Source organism: Cervus canadensis, chromosome 13, assembly GCF_019320065.1.
Source record: "Cervus canadensis isolate Bull #8, Minnesota chromosome 13, ASM1932006v1, whole genome shotgun sequence".
Taxonomy (NCBI): Eukaryota; Metazoa; Chordata; class Mammalia; order Artiodactyla; family Cervidae; genus Cervus; species Cervus canadensis.
In genome coordinates, this window is record NC_057398.1 from 25,357,004 (window position 1) to 25,374,241 (window position 17,238).

Sequence of the window (17,238 nt, forward strand, 5' to 3'; positions counted from 1 at the left end):
TGGGTGGGTGAGAGGCATGGAAAATTCTTAAAGATGGAGAAAGGGGCTCCCTTTATGTGTGGCCATAGACTTCAAAGAAATCCTTGTATGATGCAGCCCAAAGTGGGAATCATACCTGAATGTGGTAGAACATTAAACACCAATAAGTGTTTCAATATTTAGTGCAGAAAAGGTGTTGGCATTTATGACAAGAAAAGCAGAATTTTATTTCTGTGCCTAATGGTGCCACTTTGATCAGAATCTGTGTTGAACACGGCTAGTTATGAGTAAAACAGTCATGATCTAAATGCACTAGGGAAAGCGCCAATGAAATTGTGGTTTGTTTGGCTTCTACTCCAGTATTCTTGCCTGGAGAATTCCAAGGATAGAGGAGCCTGGTGGGCTACAGTGCATGGGGTTGCAAAGAGTTGGACATGACTGAAGTGACTTAGCACACAAATGCATGCACCCCTGAAAAATGGCTGGGGAATTTGCCATCTGAAAATTGTCCTCAGTGAGAAAAAATAAATGAATGAATAAATAAACAAACCTCAGCTGATAGCACTTGCCCCTGGATGACAGGGTTATTTGGAGCTGAACAAGGTTTATCTCTTCTCTGGCTCCAAGTTCCCAAAGAACCCAGAGTGCCCACCTTCACTGCTTCTGAGTCTGGGAAATATCTGATTCCAGTATTCACACCTGTTCCTCTTCTCACATCTTAGATTTAATCTTTTCTTGCAGTTGGTTGTTCCGATCTCAACTTTTTGGAAAAAATGCTGTCTAAGATTTTACTATATTTCTTTAGTTTATTTATTTATTTTTATTGCCCTGGGTCATCATTGCTGTGGGGGCTTTTCTCTACTTGTATCGAGAGGGGGCTACTTTCTAGTTGCTCTGCATGGGCTTCTCATTGCGGTAGCTTCTCTTTTGTGGAGCACAGGCTTAACAGTTGTGGCGCACCAACTTAGTTGCCCTGTGTCACATGATATCTTCCCCAACCAGGGATCAAAGCTGTGTCTCCTGCATTGGTGGTCAGATTCTTCACCACTGAGCCACAGGGAAGCCTTCTTTTACTATCTTAATATCATCCAGAGAAATGTCTTTAAATTTCCCTGTTCAAAAAAAAAAGAAATAAAAATAAACCTCTATTTTACATTGCTGCTATCATTCACGTTGTCTTTTAGGAATGCCCAGCTCCAAACTGTCTAGAACCCCTCATATTTTCACTGAGATTCCAGCCTGTCCACCTTCAGAGGAGGCTTGACTTAAGGCTGGAAAAACCACCGCATCCCCAAAGCTCTTCCCTGGCTTCCTAAATAGGCACACAACCTCCTGTGTTTCCTACATAACTCCTCAGTGAAAAGCTGATATAGGGATGAGTATATTTTGTTTTCTTTTATAACACACCACCATTTTCATGAGACTGTTTTAATCATGGACATATTGCTAATGTTGATTTGACCAAAGTTCCCCAACAATGATTGTGTCAACTTTTTTTCTTGTCCAGTGGCAGGAACCAATAATCCCTTTCCTGTCTGACCCTCAAGAATATAACTGTCCATACCGGTAGAATTCAGTTAGTATCAGGGAAGTGAATCTGTGAATAGGTCCTGGATTACCCAGCCACACTATCATTCTTTTTGTTTCCTGACTGTGTATATATTTCAGTCAACTACTCTAAAGAAATATGATAATCCAATCAGGATCAATCCAATAGGTCTTCTATCGTTAAATCAGACGTCCCTTTCTGATTGGATTAGCAGTGGAACAGAGGGATTATGGGACAAGAAAGGTGTATAAAACTCTGACGCACTGGAGAAGAGATGCAGAATCCTCCTGCTCTGGAGACACGAGCTGAGTTCTTCACTGCGTCTGAGGTCTGAGCACCCCTCCAGCCACATCAGACCGGTAAGTTACCTTCGTCATTTAAGAATAACCATTCCTTCCCCATGGTTAGCTAATCTTGAAAAGTGACTTGTAGTTCTGGATGGCAGGGAGAGTTTTCAAAAAATCATTTCTTTCTGATGAACCCATTTCAGGTTTTAGTTTTGCCTCTCAGTGTAGTTTTTTGCCTGAATCTCAAAACATTTTGATTAGTGCTTTAACTGGTATCATTTTTTAATGTCTTTACCCAGCAGATATTTAAACTATCTGTTTGGAGTTTTGTTTCATGAAATTTCAAATACGTATTTTTTATACAAATGGCATTTGTGTTATAGGTAACTGAGGATGGAGGCTGTGTGGGTCCACATGACCTTCCTCTTCCCATAGACTTAGGGCTACAAGTGATAGTCTGACATATTCCACTCATAAAGACTGGAGTGAGTTTTCAGGCTCCTGGCTTCACACTTCTAGCTGGGACATGAATTAAACAAAGCACTGGATTGAATTGAAATAGCTAGTGGTTGCCTTTCCTCCTCAATGGTCTTGTGAGAAGCTTGTTCTGAATTGAAAAGGGAAAGAGTTATAACTTGGTGCCCGTTGAGGCCTGAATGTCATATGGTCTAATTAAGGCACTCCCACCCCTGCCAGAGCTGAGACCTCAGTCCTGAGTAGATTTCTCTGAAGGGTTGGGAGATTGTCTTAGATGTGTTCCTCTTTGGCTTGACATGGATGCTTTGTTCCTTAGCAGTTTCCACAGGATTCCTTTTGAAGCAGAGTCAGGATGAGTATACCGACCCCACCCAGACTCTTGGACCTGGCTGGAATGCACCTGCTCAGGGAAGATGCCTTGGTCGGTTCTGCTCTGGAGTTTCTGCCCACAGAGCTCTTCCCACCCCTCTTCATGGACGCCTTCCATGGGAGACACATCAAGACCCTGAAGGCTATGGTGCAAGCCTGGCCCTTTGTCCGCCTGCCTCTGGGGGGCCTCATTGAGCTGCCTCATGTGGGGCCCCTACAAGCAGTGCTGGAAGCACTTGATGTCCTACTTGCCCAGAAGGCTCATTCCAGGTGAGTCGGATCCAGGTAGCTTGATAGGGTTCTGGGCATCCTGGAAGAGACATCTGGGGTGGGCTAAGTGGATGGCCAATGGATGGACCAGGGGGTTCTGAGGATGGCAGTGAAGAAGCTCAGAGGCCTTGGCTCACTATTGGAAATACTTTACTGATGTGTAAATGTGCCTACAATGAAAGCGGGATTGAAAGAACATGCCCCATCTCCTTCCTATGATGCTTAATCCCACTAGAAGTGGGGAACTAGAAAGGAGAAGAGGAGAAAGGGAGTTGGAGGAAAGAGGCAGAAGAGGGCAAGGCAGCAGGTGATGAGATATGTGAAATAAAAGCATGGGTGGGCGGTCAGTTGTCAAATTCTGAGACTGTGGTTGCATTCTGTGTGGATTTTAATACATCCCTGTTAATCTCTGTCCTTATAGGAGGTGCAAACTGTGGGTGCTAGATTTGCAGAATACTGGCCAGAGCTTCTGGAGGATGTGGTCTGGAGCCAGCACCCATGGGTTCTCAAGCTTAGGAATGGCACCAGTGGCTGAGCAGAGCTCAAGGACCCACCAGCCCTTGGCTCCCCTGAAGGTATACATAGAGCTTTGCCTGAAAAAGAGGACATTGGATAACTTCCTCACCTACCTCCTCAGGTGGATGGAGCAGAGAAAAGCTTCCATACACCTCTGCTGTAAGAAGCTGACCATCTTTGCAATGCCGGTGGAAAATATCATGAAGGTCCTGAATACGGTGCAGTTGGACTGCGTCCAGGAGTTGCAAGTGAATTGGATTTGGCATCTGTCCACCCTGGCCAAGTTTGCTCCTCTCCTGGGTCAGATGAGCAACATGCAGAGACTCCATCTTTCCCGCATTCACATGTCTGCTCTTGAGCAGCAGGAAGAGCAAGTTGTCCAATTTACCTCTCAGTTTCTCAAGCTGCACCATCTCCAGGATCTCTATCTAGACTCTCCCTCCTTTCTTGAAGGCTGCCTGGACCAGATGCTCCGGTGAGTGTGGAACACTGGCTGGAAACAGTGAACACATCACTGGCATGTGAAGCACACAGGGTCCCTAGCTGCTCTATCCTGAGCTGTGGTATCACTTCACCACTGAAATCAAGGTAGAAAAACAAACACAGACACAGTACTAGAAAGCTACGTATGATGTGGCTTGGATCCAGTGAGGGTACATTCTTAGGAAGGGAAATCTATGTAACATGACCTACAAAAATAGGTAAGTGAAAGGAGATCAAAGAAGGGAAACCACCTCTAATCAGAGCAATTTTAAAGAGATGGTCTGGGAAATTACCTGCCAGTCCGGTGGTTAGAATTCTGCTCTTTCAGGGCTGAATGTCCAAGTTTGATCCCTGGTGGGAAAAGTAAGATTGCACGAGCTACACCTGTGATATGGCCAGGAAAAAAGAGAAAAAGAATGTGAGGGACAGAGAGAGACAGAGACAGAAAGAACTTTGTACTCTCCAAGTTTCTGAACACAGTGAACTTGTCTCAAATTACCAGTCCCTAAATGTTGCTTTTTCCAGATAAGTAGTTAATATTTAAGAAACGCATGATTCTGAGATGATAGTAGTGGAGTATGACCAGAGAACATACAAACCACAGGTGGTTTGCAGGTGATGTAGAGATGAAATGTCAGGTTAAAAAGGAGACTCATCATTCTGAGTACTAACCTTCAGGAGACAGTTAGTAGGACCTTGTCTTTGGGCCAATCACTTGCCCAAAACAGCTGCCCCCTGGGTTTCTAAGACTTAATCACTTTTTTTCTCCCCAGATGCCTGAGGACCCCCTTGGACCACCTGGCAATAACTAACTGCCAGCTTACAGAATCAGACCTGACCTATCTGTCCCAGTGCCCGAACATCTGTCAGCTCAAAGGCCTAGATCTGAGTGGGGTCACCATGACTGACTTTAGTCCTGAGATCCTCCACATTCTTCTGGAGCAAGTTGCAGCCACCCTCCAGGAACTGAACTTAGAGCAGTGTGGGATCACAGAGTCCCAACTTGAGTCCATCCTGCCTGTTCTGAGCTGCTGTTCCCAGCTCAGGACCTTCAGTCTGTGTGGGAATGTCCTCTCTATGGCCATCATGGAGAAGCTGCTGAGTCACACCACTGGGCTGATCAACTTGAGTGATGAGTTTTACCCTGCCCCTCAGGAGAGTTACAGCCCTCATGGAGCCCTCCACCTGGGCCGAATGGCCCAGCTTCGGGATAAACTCATTGACATTATGCGGGATTTAGGACGTCCAAGGGCCATCTGGCTTAGCTCCAGCCCATGTCCTCACTGGAGCAATAAGACATTATATCCTGAGGATCCCTTTCTGTGCCACTGTTACATGTCTGCCTAGTTGGATGCACCTGCCAAAGCTTTCTTCTGGGCACTTGGAAACTAAAATATGGGGAATAGATGCATCATAAAAGGAAAACTGATCCATGGTTTCAGACATCAGCTCAGTATGAATGGGAAAAGGAAAGATGATACAGTGGAGATGCAGGATTGCAAGGAGAAATGTAGACTCTGAGAGGTGTTGGGACTCTCAGAGATTTGGGTTTATAGCATCACAAAAATGAATCTAATTTTCTGGATGGAAATCTTGTATGCATATGTGTCATTATCCTTGAGTGGAGACTGTAAATAAATGGTCACAAATAAAGAAACCTTTGTATTTGTATTTGGTGCCCTTCTGATATATTATCGTGTTTTGTCTGTTTTTACCTCAGAAATCCCCAGTTACTCATGAAAGAAAACACACAGAATTTGTATGATCAGAAACCCCACTATCCTCACTAGTTCTCTATTTTGTTGAGAACATGTTATCTCCTTACTTACTTCTGTGGCTGTTCACTTCGTTACTGCACACAACGAGGGTGACACACTCAGTGGCCAATGAATCACTGGAGTGAAGAACTCTAGACAGGGTACTCACTGCTGACTCAGGCCATGACCCTTGATGTGAGGTGTTCTCATGGTTCTCCTGGTGGGTCCGTAGGTCTCAGTTCCTGCCCTTTCTGAGCTGGGAAAGGGCTTCACTACACAAGTCAAGACCCTCCATTCTGGAAAATGTCATCCACATTGCAGATGAACCAGAGGCCCTGTCCTCACCAATCCATGCCTGTCATGCATGTGTAGTTGTCCTCCTTGAATTAAACTAGTTGTGACCAGCAAAGAGACACAATTTTCTTTGCTGTTGTTTAGTTGCTAAGTCGCATCCGACTGTTTGTGACCCTATGGACTGTAGTCCTCCATGCTCCACTGGGATTCCCAGGCAAGAATATGGAGTGAGTTGCCATGTCCTTCTCGAGGGGATCTTCCTGACCCAGGGATTGAACCCACATCTCCTGCGTTAGTAGGAGGATTCTTTACCACTGAATCATCAATACTAAATCATACAGGCATATAACATGGTTTTACTATTTCTAAACCGCATTAAGAGATTGCATCCTTTTGTGGGAGTAGGTCATGTCATTGAGTGATTGACATTCCTGTAACACCTACTATCTCTTCCTATCTGGGAAGACCAGTAACATGTTTTATCAACATATCAGTCTGCTCTCCAAAATAATTCTTATATATATCTTATAACTCATAGTCAATTCTCTCTGTCCTCAGTTCCACATCCTCAGATTTAATCATCTGCAGGTGGAGTGGTGCTACATTTACTGTAGAAAAATGTCCATGAGAAAGAGGATCTGAGCAGTTCAAAGGCATGTTGGTCAAGAGTGATCTGTATATGTAGATATGTATTAGAAGGGATTATTGTGGGAATGGGTACAAAGGGGCTACAGAGATGGACAAGTCCCATGGCCTACTCTAAGTGAGAAAACCAGCAAATCCAATTTTATATCTCAGGCCAGTGCTTAGGGCTGAAAACTGGGGGAGCTGGTGATGTAACTCAAAGTGTGAAGTTAAAGGCCTGAGAACCAGGGAAACACTTATGTAAGTCCTGGAGTTTCAAGTCTCAAGATCCAGAAGCTGCTATGTTCATGGACAAGAAGAGGGAGAGAAGATGATATCTTGTTCCATTCAGGCCCTCAGGAATTGGATGAAGCCCAGCCACATTGGTGAGGGCATATTTCTTCACTCACTTGATAGGTTTAAATGCTACTCTCTTCCTGAAACACCATCTCAGAAACCCACCCTTAAGGTCACATAAATGTAACCAACACAAAGACCATTAAAAAAGGGCACCCAAATGAAGGCTCCTGCTGAGGATTCAAGGGCTTGTATTGTTGGCTCTGGGCATGGTGTGGATATTGGACTGAGGGATCTTAAGCAAGAGGCTCTGCTTTCCATAAAATGGAAGTAATGATGCACCCACAGTGTATGGGGTTCCTGTAAATTAATGAGATAAAAGATGTTGAGGCCTTGGTACTGGAGCTGGCATACAGTAGGAGCTCAACAAATGAGTCATTTCCTTCTTTTCCCTTTCGAACAGACACCCCCAGGATTCTTCATTCCTTAAGCTTACTCTATATTTCTATAACAGAAAGAAAGAAGGAGGGCTCAGCATTTACCTGAGGTCTTGGATGAATCAGAATTCCCCCAAGCTGCCCTAGTAGCCAGCACAGGGAGGGTCAGGAGGAGGTTGTAGGAAAGAGTCCATTCCTCTCTAGTGACACATATTCTGAGCTTCAGGACTCCTAGGCCACCTGCTGGGAGATCAGACCAGGTGACATGAACTAACGTTGCAAGCAGGTCTGTCGGGTTCAGCATCCTATAAGCATCTGCTGTAATGTAAATGCTTATTTAATATGAATATTTGTGTTGTGATTGATATAAATATAGAAGATATACATTGTCTTTTAAAATTATGAAGATTTAGTACTTTGAAAGAATACATGTGGATATTTTTAAAAAGTATTTAACTTGATTTTGAGTCTCAAAAGAAAAATAGCTTTATAACTGATTTTGAAGATCATTCAAACTAATAATTTATTCTTGAAAATATTTAGAATAAGAAAATTTCAGAACTGGATTATGATTGTAAATTTTAAAGTAGACTTTCTACTAAAGAGCAGTTTTGTGTGCAGAGTAAAATAGAGGACACAGTACAGAGCATTTCCACTTAAATCCTTCCACTTAAATCCCTCCACATGCATTGACCCCCCAGCTATCAACATTCCCCATTTGATTTGATTAGTATATTTGTTATAACTGATGAACCTACATTGACATAAAATCATCACCAAAAGTAGAGAGTTTACATGGAGGTTCCCCCTTAATGTTGTGTGTTCTATGGCTTCTATCAAGTATATAATAACACTGCAGAATCACACAAAGTATTTGCTTTGCCTATTTATCCCTCCTCCATCTCAACCTCTGGAAAAAAATCTGATTATTTCACTCTTCTGTGATTTTGCCTTTTGCAAAAATGTCCTGTAGTTGGACTCACTTTATGTAGGCTTCTCAGATTGATTCTTTCACTTAGTAATAGACATCGTGATTTCCTCCATGATTTTTCATGGTTTGACACCATTTCATTGTCAGTATACATCACAGTTCATTGGTTTTTTCCACCTATTAAAGGACATCTTGGTTCCTTTCAAGTTCTGGCAAAGATGAGTAAAGCTGCTACAAGCTTCCATATGCATGTGTTTGCCTGGAAAGAGTGTTTCAACTCATCTGTATGGAGCACAATTGCTGGATTGTAAGATACTAATATGTATTAAAATTATTATTTTTTTCTTAACAAACTCCCAATTTAGACAATTATTGTCCAATAAATGGTAGGGAACTGTGTTCCTGTGGCCCATAACTGATCATGGAGAAAGGCAAGGCAGTAAATAATTATAAATGCATAGTCCCTGGAACACTTTACAGCATCTGACTTTACTTCCATTGCCAGTCACATCCACAACTGGGTGTTGTTTTCACTTTGGCTCCATCTCTTCTTTTTTTCTGGAGTTATTTCTCTACTCTTCTCCAGTAGCATATTGGGCACCTACCCACCTGGGGAGTTCATCTTTCAGTGTCCTATCTTTTTGCCTTTTCATACTGTCCATGGGGTTCTCAAGGCAAGAATACTGAAGTGGTTTGCCCATTCCCTTGTCCAGTGGACCATGTTTTGTCAGAACTCTCCACTATGACCCGTCTGTCTTGGGTGGCCCTACAAGGGATGGCTCATAGTTTCACTGAGTTAGACAAAGCTGTGGTCCTTGTGATTAGTTTGATTAGTTTTCTGTGATTGTGGTTTTCGTTCTGTCTGCCCTCTGATAAACATAAGAGGCTTATGGAAGCTGAGTGCCTCTGATCCTGCAGCAGGCCACCGCCAACCCATGCCTCCGCTCGAGACTCCTGGACACTCATAGGCAAGTCTGGGTCAGCCAACTTGGGGAAAATCAATGCTAGCCAGCTGCCAATAACAGAAATATAAACATACAGAAGAAATAACTTTTCTGGTCAATATATATGTCCATGAAAAAGGCTTATGAACAAAAATCCCATTTGTTTTCCATGTCTTTCTTAATTTTCCCAAATAATAAGAAAAAAAAAATTCTAGTACTACAGGTAGAATAAACAACTCCCCTGAACTTTCTCCTCATAAGTGTGTGTGTGCAAATACATATATGTATATATATGTGTGTGTGTGTGTGTGTGTGTGTGTGTGTATATATATATATATATATATATATATATATATAATTATGACATGAAAAGAAGGATAACCTACCATATTCCACAAAACAGGATGAGTTTTGAGGGCATTATGCTCAGTGAAATATATCAGAGAAAGATAAACACTGAATATTCTCATTTACTTGTGAAATCTAAATAACTGAATTTCTCTTTTTCTTTCTTCATGCAAGCTTGTTAAACTCTCTTTAAATCTCCAATTCACTGTATGCTTACTTTTGATTTTCTGAAAGGATGATGCTTTATTTTCAACACTGGTCATGGGAAAGAATCTGATAATAGAGAATATTCAATAAAATACAGAAAGTTGAGCAGAAACACAACAAAAATTCCAAAGAAATTTGCTATCACCAGCACTTTTATCATAATGATAACCCTCTGGATATTTTAGCTGCTGACTAAGATGATCACAAATATGAATTATGATATTCTGTTACTAGGCCAGTTTCATTTTGGGCGTGAGCAAGAAAAACAAGAAGATTCTGAGGTTTGAAGAGAAGATGCTTGCTTCTTGGATGGAAAGCTATGGGAAACCTAGACAGCATATTAAAAAGCAGGGACATCACTTTGCTGAAAAAGGTCTGTATGTTCAAAGCTATGGTTTTCCCAGTAGCCAAATATGGATGTGACAATTGGACCATAAAGAAAATTGAGCACTGAAGAATTGATGCTTTTCAATTGTGGTGCTGGAGAAGACTCTTGAAAGTCCCTCAGACAGCAAGGAGATCAAACCAATCAATCCTAAAGGAAATCAATCCTGACTATTCATTGGAAGGACTGATGCTGAAGCTGAAGCTCCAATACTTTGGCCACCTGACGAGAACAGCCGACTCATTGGAAAAGACCCTCATGTTGGGAAAGACTGAAGGCAAAAGGAGAAGAGAGTGGCAGAGAATGAGATGGTTAGATAGCATCATAGACTCAATGGACATGAACTTGAGCAAACTCAGGGAGACAGTGGAGGGCTGGGGAGCCTGGTGTGTGTGCTGCAGTCTATGGGGTCACAAAGAGCTGGACAGGGCTTAGTGACTAAACAACTTCAAAGATCAAATGCTGTGTGGAGCAAACTTTCTAGGAGGAAACACTCTCAAACACAACACTGTATCCTCTGAGCCATTCTCTTTTACTTTCCTAATATCACCCAGAATAACTTCTTTAAATCTACCTCTTTCATAAAAGAGAGAAAAACCCCAAACTCTATGTCACATTGTGGATCATTCATGTGGACCTTCTATGAATGCCCAGATGCAACCCAGCCAGACCCACTCCTACTTCTGCCGTAATTTTGACCTGTCCACCTTCAGAGAAGACCTGGCTTAAGGCTGGGGAACCAACCATCCCCCCCACCCCCAAGCTCTTTCTTGCTGCCTAAATAGCCTCACAATCTCCTATGCTTCCCACATAACACCTGAGTGACAAATTTATACAGAGACCGCTGTATTTTGTTTCTTTTGTGAACAATATGACTGTTTTCATAAAGCTGTGTCCATTCAGGGACATTTCTATAACTTTGATATGGCAGAAGTTCCCCCAGCAATGATACTTTCCACTTTGGTTTTTTAAGTGAAGTCACTCAGTCGTGTCCGACTCTTTGCAACCCCATGGACTGTAGCCGACCAGGCTTCTCCGTCCTTGGGATTTTCCAGGCAAGAGTACTGGAGTGGGTTGCCATTTCCTTCTCCATCTGTCCAATGTTATAAATCAATAATTTACTTTTTTGTTCATACTCAGGAAGTAACTGTCCATATTGATAGAATTCAATCAACTTTTGCACAGTTAATCAATGAATGAATTCTTGATTCCCCCTCCATCTTTTTTTTTTTTTGCACCCTGCAGGTATATCTGATTCAATCAACTAATCTGGAGAAAAATGATGATCCAGTCATGATCAATTCAATGGGTGCTCTATAATCTAATCAGGAATCCGTTTCGGGTTGAGTTCAGTTCAGTTCAGTCACCCAGTTGTGTCTGACCCTTTTCAATCCCGTGGACTACAGCCTGGCATGCCAGGCTTCTCTGTCCATCAGCAACTCTCAGAGCTTGCTCAAACCCATATCCACTGAGTTGGTGATGCCATCCAACCATCTCATCCTCTGTCATTCCCTTCTCTTACTTTCAATCTTTCCCAGCATCAGGGTCTTTTCCAAAGAGTCCACTGTTTGCATCAGATGACCAAAATACTGGAGCTTCAGCTTCAGCATCAGTCCTTCCAATGAATATTCAAGACTGATTGCCTTTAGGATTGACTGGTTTGATTTTGCAGTCCAAGAAACTCTCAAGAGTCTTCTTCAGTACCTCTGTTCAAAAGCATCAATTCTTCAGTGCTCAGCTTTCTTTATGGTCCAACTCTCACATCCATGCATGACTACTGGAAAAACCATAGTTTTGACTAGATGGACCTTTGTTGGCAAAGTAATGTCTCTGCTTTTGAATATGCTGCCTAGGTTGGTCAGTTTTTCTTCCAAGAAGCAAGGGTCTTTTAATTTAATGGCTGCAGTCACCATCTGTAGTGATTTTGGAGCCCAAGAAAATAAAGTCTCTCACTGTTTCCATTGTTTCCCCATCTATTTACCATGAAGTGATGGGACTGCATGCCATGATCTTTGTTTTTGAATGTTGAGTTTTAAGCCAGCTTTTTCACTCTCATCAAGAGGCTTTTTAGTTCCTCTTCACTTTCTGGCATTAGGGTGGTCATCTACATATCTGAGGTTATTGATATTTCTCCTGGTAATCTTGATCCTGCCTGTGCTTCATCTAGACCAGTATTTCTCATGATGTACACTGCATAGAAGGTAAAGAAGCAGGGTGATAATATATAGCCTTGACATACTCCTTTCCTGATTTGGAACCAGTCTGTTGTTGTGTGTCTGGTTCTAACTGTTGCTTCTTGACCTGCATACAGGTTTCTCAGGAGGCAGGGAAGGTGGTCTGGTATTCCCACCTATTGAAGAATTTTCCACAGTTTGTTGTGAACAGGGATGAGGGAATTAGAATGGTGTATAAAACTCTCAAACACCAAAGAAACAGAATCTTCCTGCTCTGAAGCCACCAGCTGGGTTCTCAGCTCAGGGTCTGAGGTCTGAGGTCTGAGGTCTGAGATCTGAGGTCTGATCCATTCCTCCAGCCACATCAGAGCAGTAAGTTTCCAACCTCATATACGGGGACTCTTTTCTTTCCCTTGGCTAGCTAATCTTGAAGGTTAGCTTCAGGAACTCTCTAACAAATTCTTCCTAGAGTGTCTGGAGAGTTTTAAATAAAATCATTTCCTTTAGAGTAACACACTTCATTCATATTTTGGTTTTGCCTCTCAAAGTAATCTTGGCTGAATTCTAAGCATTTTGATTAGTGATTTGGCTAATATCATCCTTACATATCTTGATCAAGCAGATGGTCTTAATAAAAATTTCTCTTTGGAATTTTAGTTATTAAAATTTAAAATACATATTTTGTGCATAAATGGAATTTATGTTAAAGGTTCTCTTTCATCTTCACCAGCCAGGTTAATTGGGGTAACTGAGGAGGATATAGCCTGTGTTGGTCCATATGACAATCTTTTCCCATAGATTTTGGACTGCAAGTGGTGGTCTGAATGTTTTCCCCCAAATAGCAATTGGAGTTAGCATTCAGGCTCGTAGGTACCCACTTCCCAGTGGAACATGAATTAAGCAAAGTAGAGGATGGACCTGAATGAGATAGTGGTTGCTTTTCCTCCTCATTGGTACTTTTGAGCTGCTTGTTCTCCTTCCAGTAGGGATAATGTTATAGTTTTGTATCCACTGAGACCAGAGTGTAATTGGGGATAAGTGAGGTGCTTCCATCCCTGCCAGTGCAGTGATCTTGGCATTGAGTGAATTCCTCTGAAGGGTTTGGAGACAGTCTAAGATGTGCTCAAGTTTGGCCTGAAATGAATGCCTTGTTCTCTGGAGTTTTCACAGGAGTCCTTTTAGAACTGAGTCAGGATTAGTGCCCAATCCCACCCAGATTCCTGGACTTGGCAGGATCAAGCCTGCTAAGGGATGAAGCCTAAGCCATTTATGCTCTGGAAGAGCTACCCATGGAGTTCATCCCTCCCCTCTTTATTGACGCCTTCTATGGGAGACACATTGAGACCTTGAAGGCCATGGAGGAAGCCTGGCCCTTTGTCTGCCTGCCTCTAGGGATCCTCATTGATCTGCATAATGTGGGGCCCCTACAAGCAGTGCTGGAAGCACTTTATGTCATGCCTGACCAGGTTTATTCCAGGTGAGTCAGACACAGGTAGCCTGAGAGGGTCCTGAACATCCCAGAAGAGACACCTGGCATAGACTAAGTGGATGGCCAATGGATGGACCAGAGGATTCTGAAGATGCAGTGTAGAAACTCAGAGGCTGTGGTTCATTATGGGAAATGCTTTCTGGAAGCATGAAGTGTCTATGATGCAGGGCAACCTGAAAGAACATGCCCCACCTCCTTAAAGTTACTTGAAGCAAAGAATCAGAAAGGAGGGGAAGATAGACTGAATAGTAGTCTTGAAAGGGAGAGGTCAATGGTAATCCACTCCAGTATTCTTGCCTGGAGAATCCCATGGACAGAGGAGCCTAGTGGCTGCCATTTATGGGGTTGCACAGAGTTGGACACGACTGAAGTGACTTAGCAGTCTTGAAAGAGACACCCTGCTAGGGAGGTACAGATTATAGACAGGAATGTTTTGATCTATCAATGGGGAGATTTTGATTTCTTCCTTAGGAAGAAATATCTATGCTTAAATGACAGAAAACTGGGTAAGTAGACAGGACACTAAAGTAGGAAAATCACATCAGACCACAGTATCTCTGAAGAGGTTGTATGCTCACATTGTGTTTTTGCATACAATGAGCCTGTCTTAAATTCCCTAGCTGTAAAATATTGTTTTGTGCTCCAGAGCAGGTGATTAATATATAAGAAAATCATGATTGTGGATCGGGGCCTAAAGAATAGTAAAAAGTAATAGGTTCTGTAAAGTGATGCAGGGATGTGAGTGAGTCCATGCAGACTGGCAACCCTAGTTGATGTTGTGAGATCTTGTGCAGGTGGGTTCTTTATGCATTTCTCTCTAGAACCTCAGTAGGTCAGAGATATAGTTGTCTGAAGCCCAAGCAAGGACTGGAGGAATCTGAATGAAATGATTTTTTTAATCTCATCTCCCAGTACTAAAATTAAGGAGGGCCACACTTGACTGTGACTCCCTCTAACTCTTCTCTGAGCATGCTCTAGTGCATTCCATTATCTTCATTCTCATAAGGAAGTGGAGTATGTTATATTCTGCTTGATATTTGAGGAAGAGAGATTTCAAGATTCTGTGAAGTTACACAGTGAAGGTGACAGGACTCAGCCTAGAATGAGACAGGACAACCAGTGTATTGGCCAGCATCCAATGGTCAGACCAATTTTGTAGTAATCATTTGTCTCTCACCTCCAGCTCACCTGGTACCTCAGTTTCCAAGAACTAACTGCTGTTTCTCCCCCAGGTGCCTGACAACCACCTTGGACAACCTGTCAATAATTTAGTGCCAACTTACAGAATCAGGCTTTATCCATCTGTCCCAGTGCCTGAGCATCAGTCAGCTCAAAGTTCTGGATCTGAGTGGTGTCACCATGACCGACTTTAGTCTCGAGATCTTCCCAGTTCTGCTGGAGAAAGCTTCCACTACTCTCCAGAAACTGGACTCAGATCTGTGTGGGATCAGGGACTCCCAGTGTGAGGCCCTCCTGCCTGCCCTGAGCTGCTGCTCCCAGCTCATGTCCTTCAGCCTAAGTGGGAACTTCCTGTCCATGGCCATTATGGAGAAGATGCTGCAACTGTCTAAGTCACAAGTGGTATCCTACCCCTCAGGAGAGGATCAGTCATCAGTGTGTTCTCCAGGAAGGGAGACTTTCCCAGCTTCAGGCTGAGCTGTTGAGATTCTGAGAGACTTAGGATGTCCCAGGAGCATCTGGATTACCCTCAACCCCTGTCCACACATGGTGATTACATATAGCACCCATGTATACAGCTGTAATACTCACATCTAGTTGATTGCCTCTATAAAACTTTCCGCTGGGCACTTGGTGACATCTGACATCTAGGACATGGGGATGCTATGAAGGGAAAACCCACTCATGGTTTCTGACATCTGCTCAGCGGGGATGGGCCCAGGGCTGGCCACCTCTCCCTCTGCTCACATTCTCAGATTTAGTCTTGCAAATGATCCCATCTTTCTGGGAAGAAATACCCTCAAAGGTGACAACTGTCTTTTCTTGGCCACAGCCTTTGGTTTCTAAACTCCACTCAGAGAAAGATCTTTTAATCTCTCTGCCACTCAATGGGGGAAAATATATCCATGTTTTACAGTGTCTTCAGTCATTTACAGGGTTGCTGTAGGAATGCCCAGTTACAGGCTGCTCCAACCGCCTCCCCCCTCACTTCTCACTGTGAGTTTGACTTGATCTCCATCAGAGATGCCATGACTTGAGCCTGGAGAACCAACCACATCCCCAAGAGACTGCTCTTGCTATCTAATAGGCTCCTGATCAGCTATTTTTCCAACATAACACTGGAGCGGCAATTTGATCAGTCAGTTCAGTTCAGTTTCTCAGTCACTCAGACTCTTTGTGACCCCATGGACTGTAGCATGCCAGGCTTCCCTATCCTTCACCAACTCCCCGAACTTGCTCAAACTCAAGTCCATAGAATAGGTGATGCCTTCCAACCATCTCATTCTCTGTCATCCCCTTCCCCTCCTGCCTTCAATCTTTCACAGCATCAGGGTCTTTTCCAATGAATCAGTTCTTCACATCAGGTGGCCAAAGTATTGGAGCTTCAGCTTCAGCATCAGTCCTTCCAATGAATATTCAGGACTGATTTCCTTTAGGACTGACTGGTTTGATCTCCTTGCAGTCCAAGGGACTCTCAAGAATCTTCTCCAACACCACAGTTCAAAAGCATCAATTATTTGGCACTCAGTTTTCTTTATGGTCCAACTCTCACATCCATACATGACTACTGGAAAAACCATAGCTTTGACTAGATGGACCTTTGTCAGCGGAGTAATGTCTCTGCTTTTTAATATGCTATATAGGTTGGTCACAGCTTTTCTTCCAAGGAGCAAGCATCTTTTCACTTCATGGCTGCAGTCATCATCTGCAGTGATTTTTGGAGCCCAAGAAAATAAAGTCTCTCACTGTCTGTTTCCAATGTTTTTCCATCTATTTGCCATGAAGTGATGGGACCAGAAACCATGATCTTCATTTTTTGAATGAGTTTTAAGCCAGCTTTATCAGTCTATTTTTTTCACTTTCATCAAGAGGCTCTTTAGTTCCTCTTTGCTTTCTGCCATAAGGGTGGTGTCACCTGCATATCTGAAGTTATTGATATTTCTTTCAGCAGTCTTGATTCCAACATGTGCTTCTTCCAGCTGAGCATTTTGCATGATATGCTCTGCATATAAGTTAAATAAGCAAGGTGACAATATACATCCTTGATGTACTCCTTTCTCAATTTGAAACCAGACAGCTTGATACATGGAGAAATTTATTTTGTTTTCTTTGGGATAGCACTACTGCCCTTGCAAAGCTGTCTTATTTGTAGGACATTTTGATACTTTTGATATGGCCAAAGATCTTCCAGGAATATGCTTTCAGGTTTTTCTTTTTTTGCCCAATGTTGGAAACAAATTAA

The 17,238-nt window shown here is 42.8% G+C and overlaps 1 protein-coding gene across 1 annotated transcript; it reads left to right on the forward strand.

The window, feature by feature from the left end:
• Positions 1 to 2,686: 2,686 nt before the first annotated feature.
• Positions 2,687 to 5,277, forward strand: LOC122451721 (PRAME family member 12-like). Its single transcript, XM_043484634.1, has 3 exons — positions 2,687 to 2,931; positions 3,353 to 3,922; positions 4,704 to 5,277. Exons 1-3 carry the CDS (start codon positions 2,687 to 2,689, stop codon positions 5,275 to 5,277), a joined length of 1,389 nt encoding a protein of 462 aa, XP_043340569.1.
• The last annotated feature ends 11,961 nt before the right edge of the window (positions 5,278 to 17,238 follow it).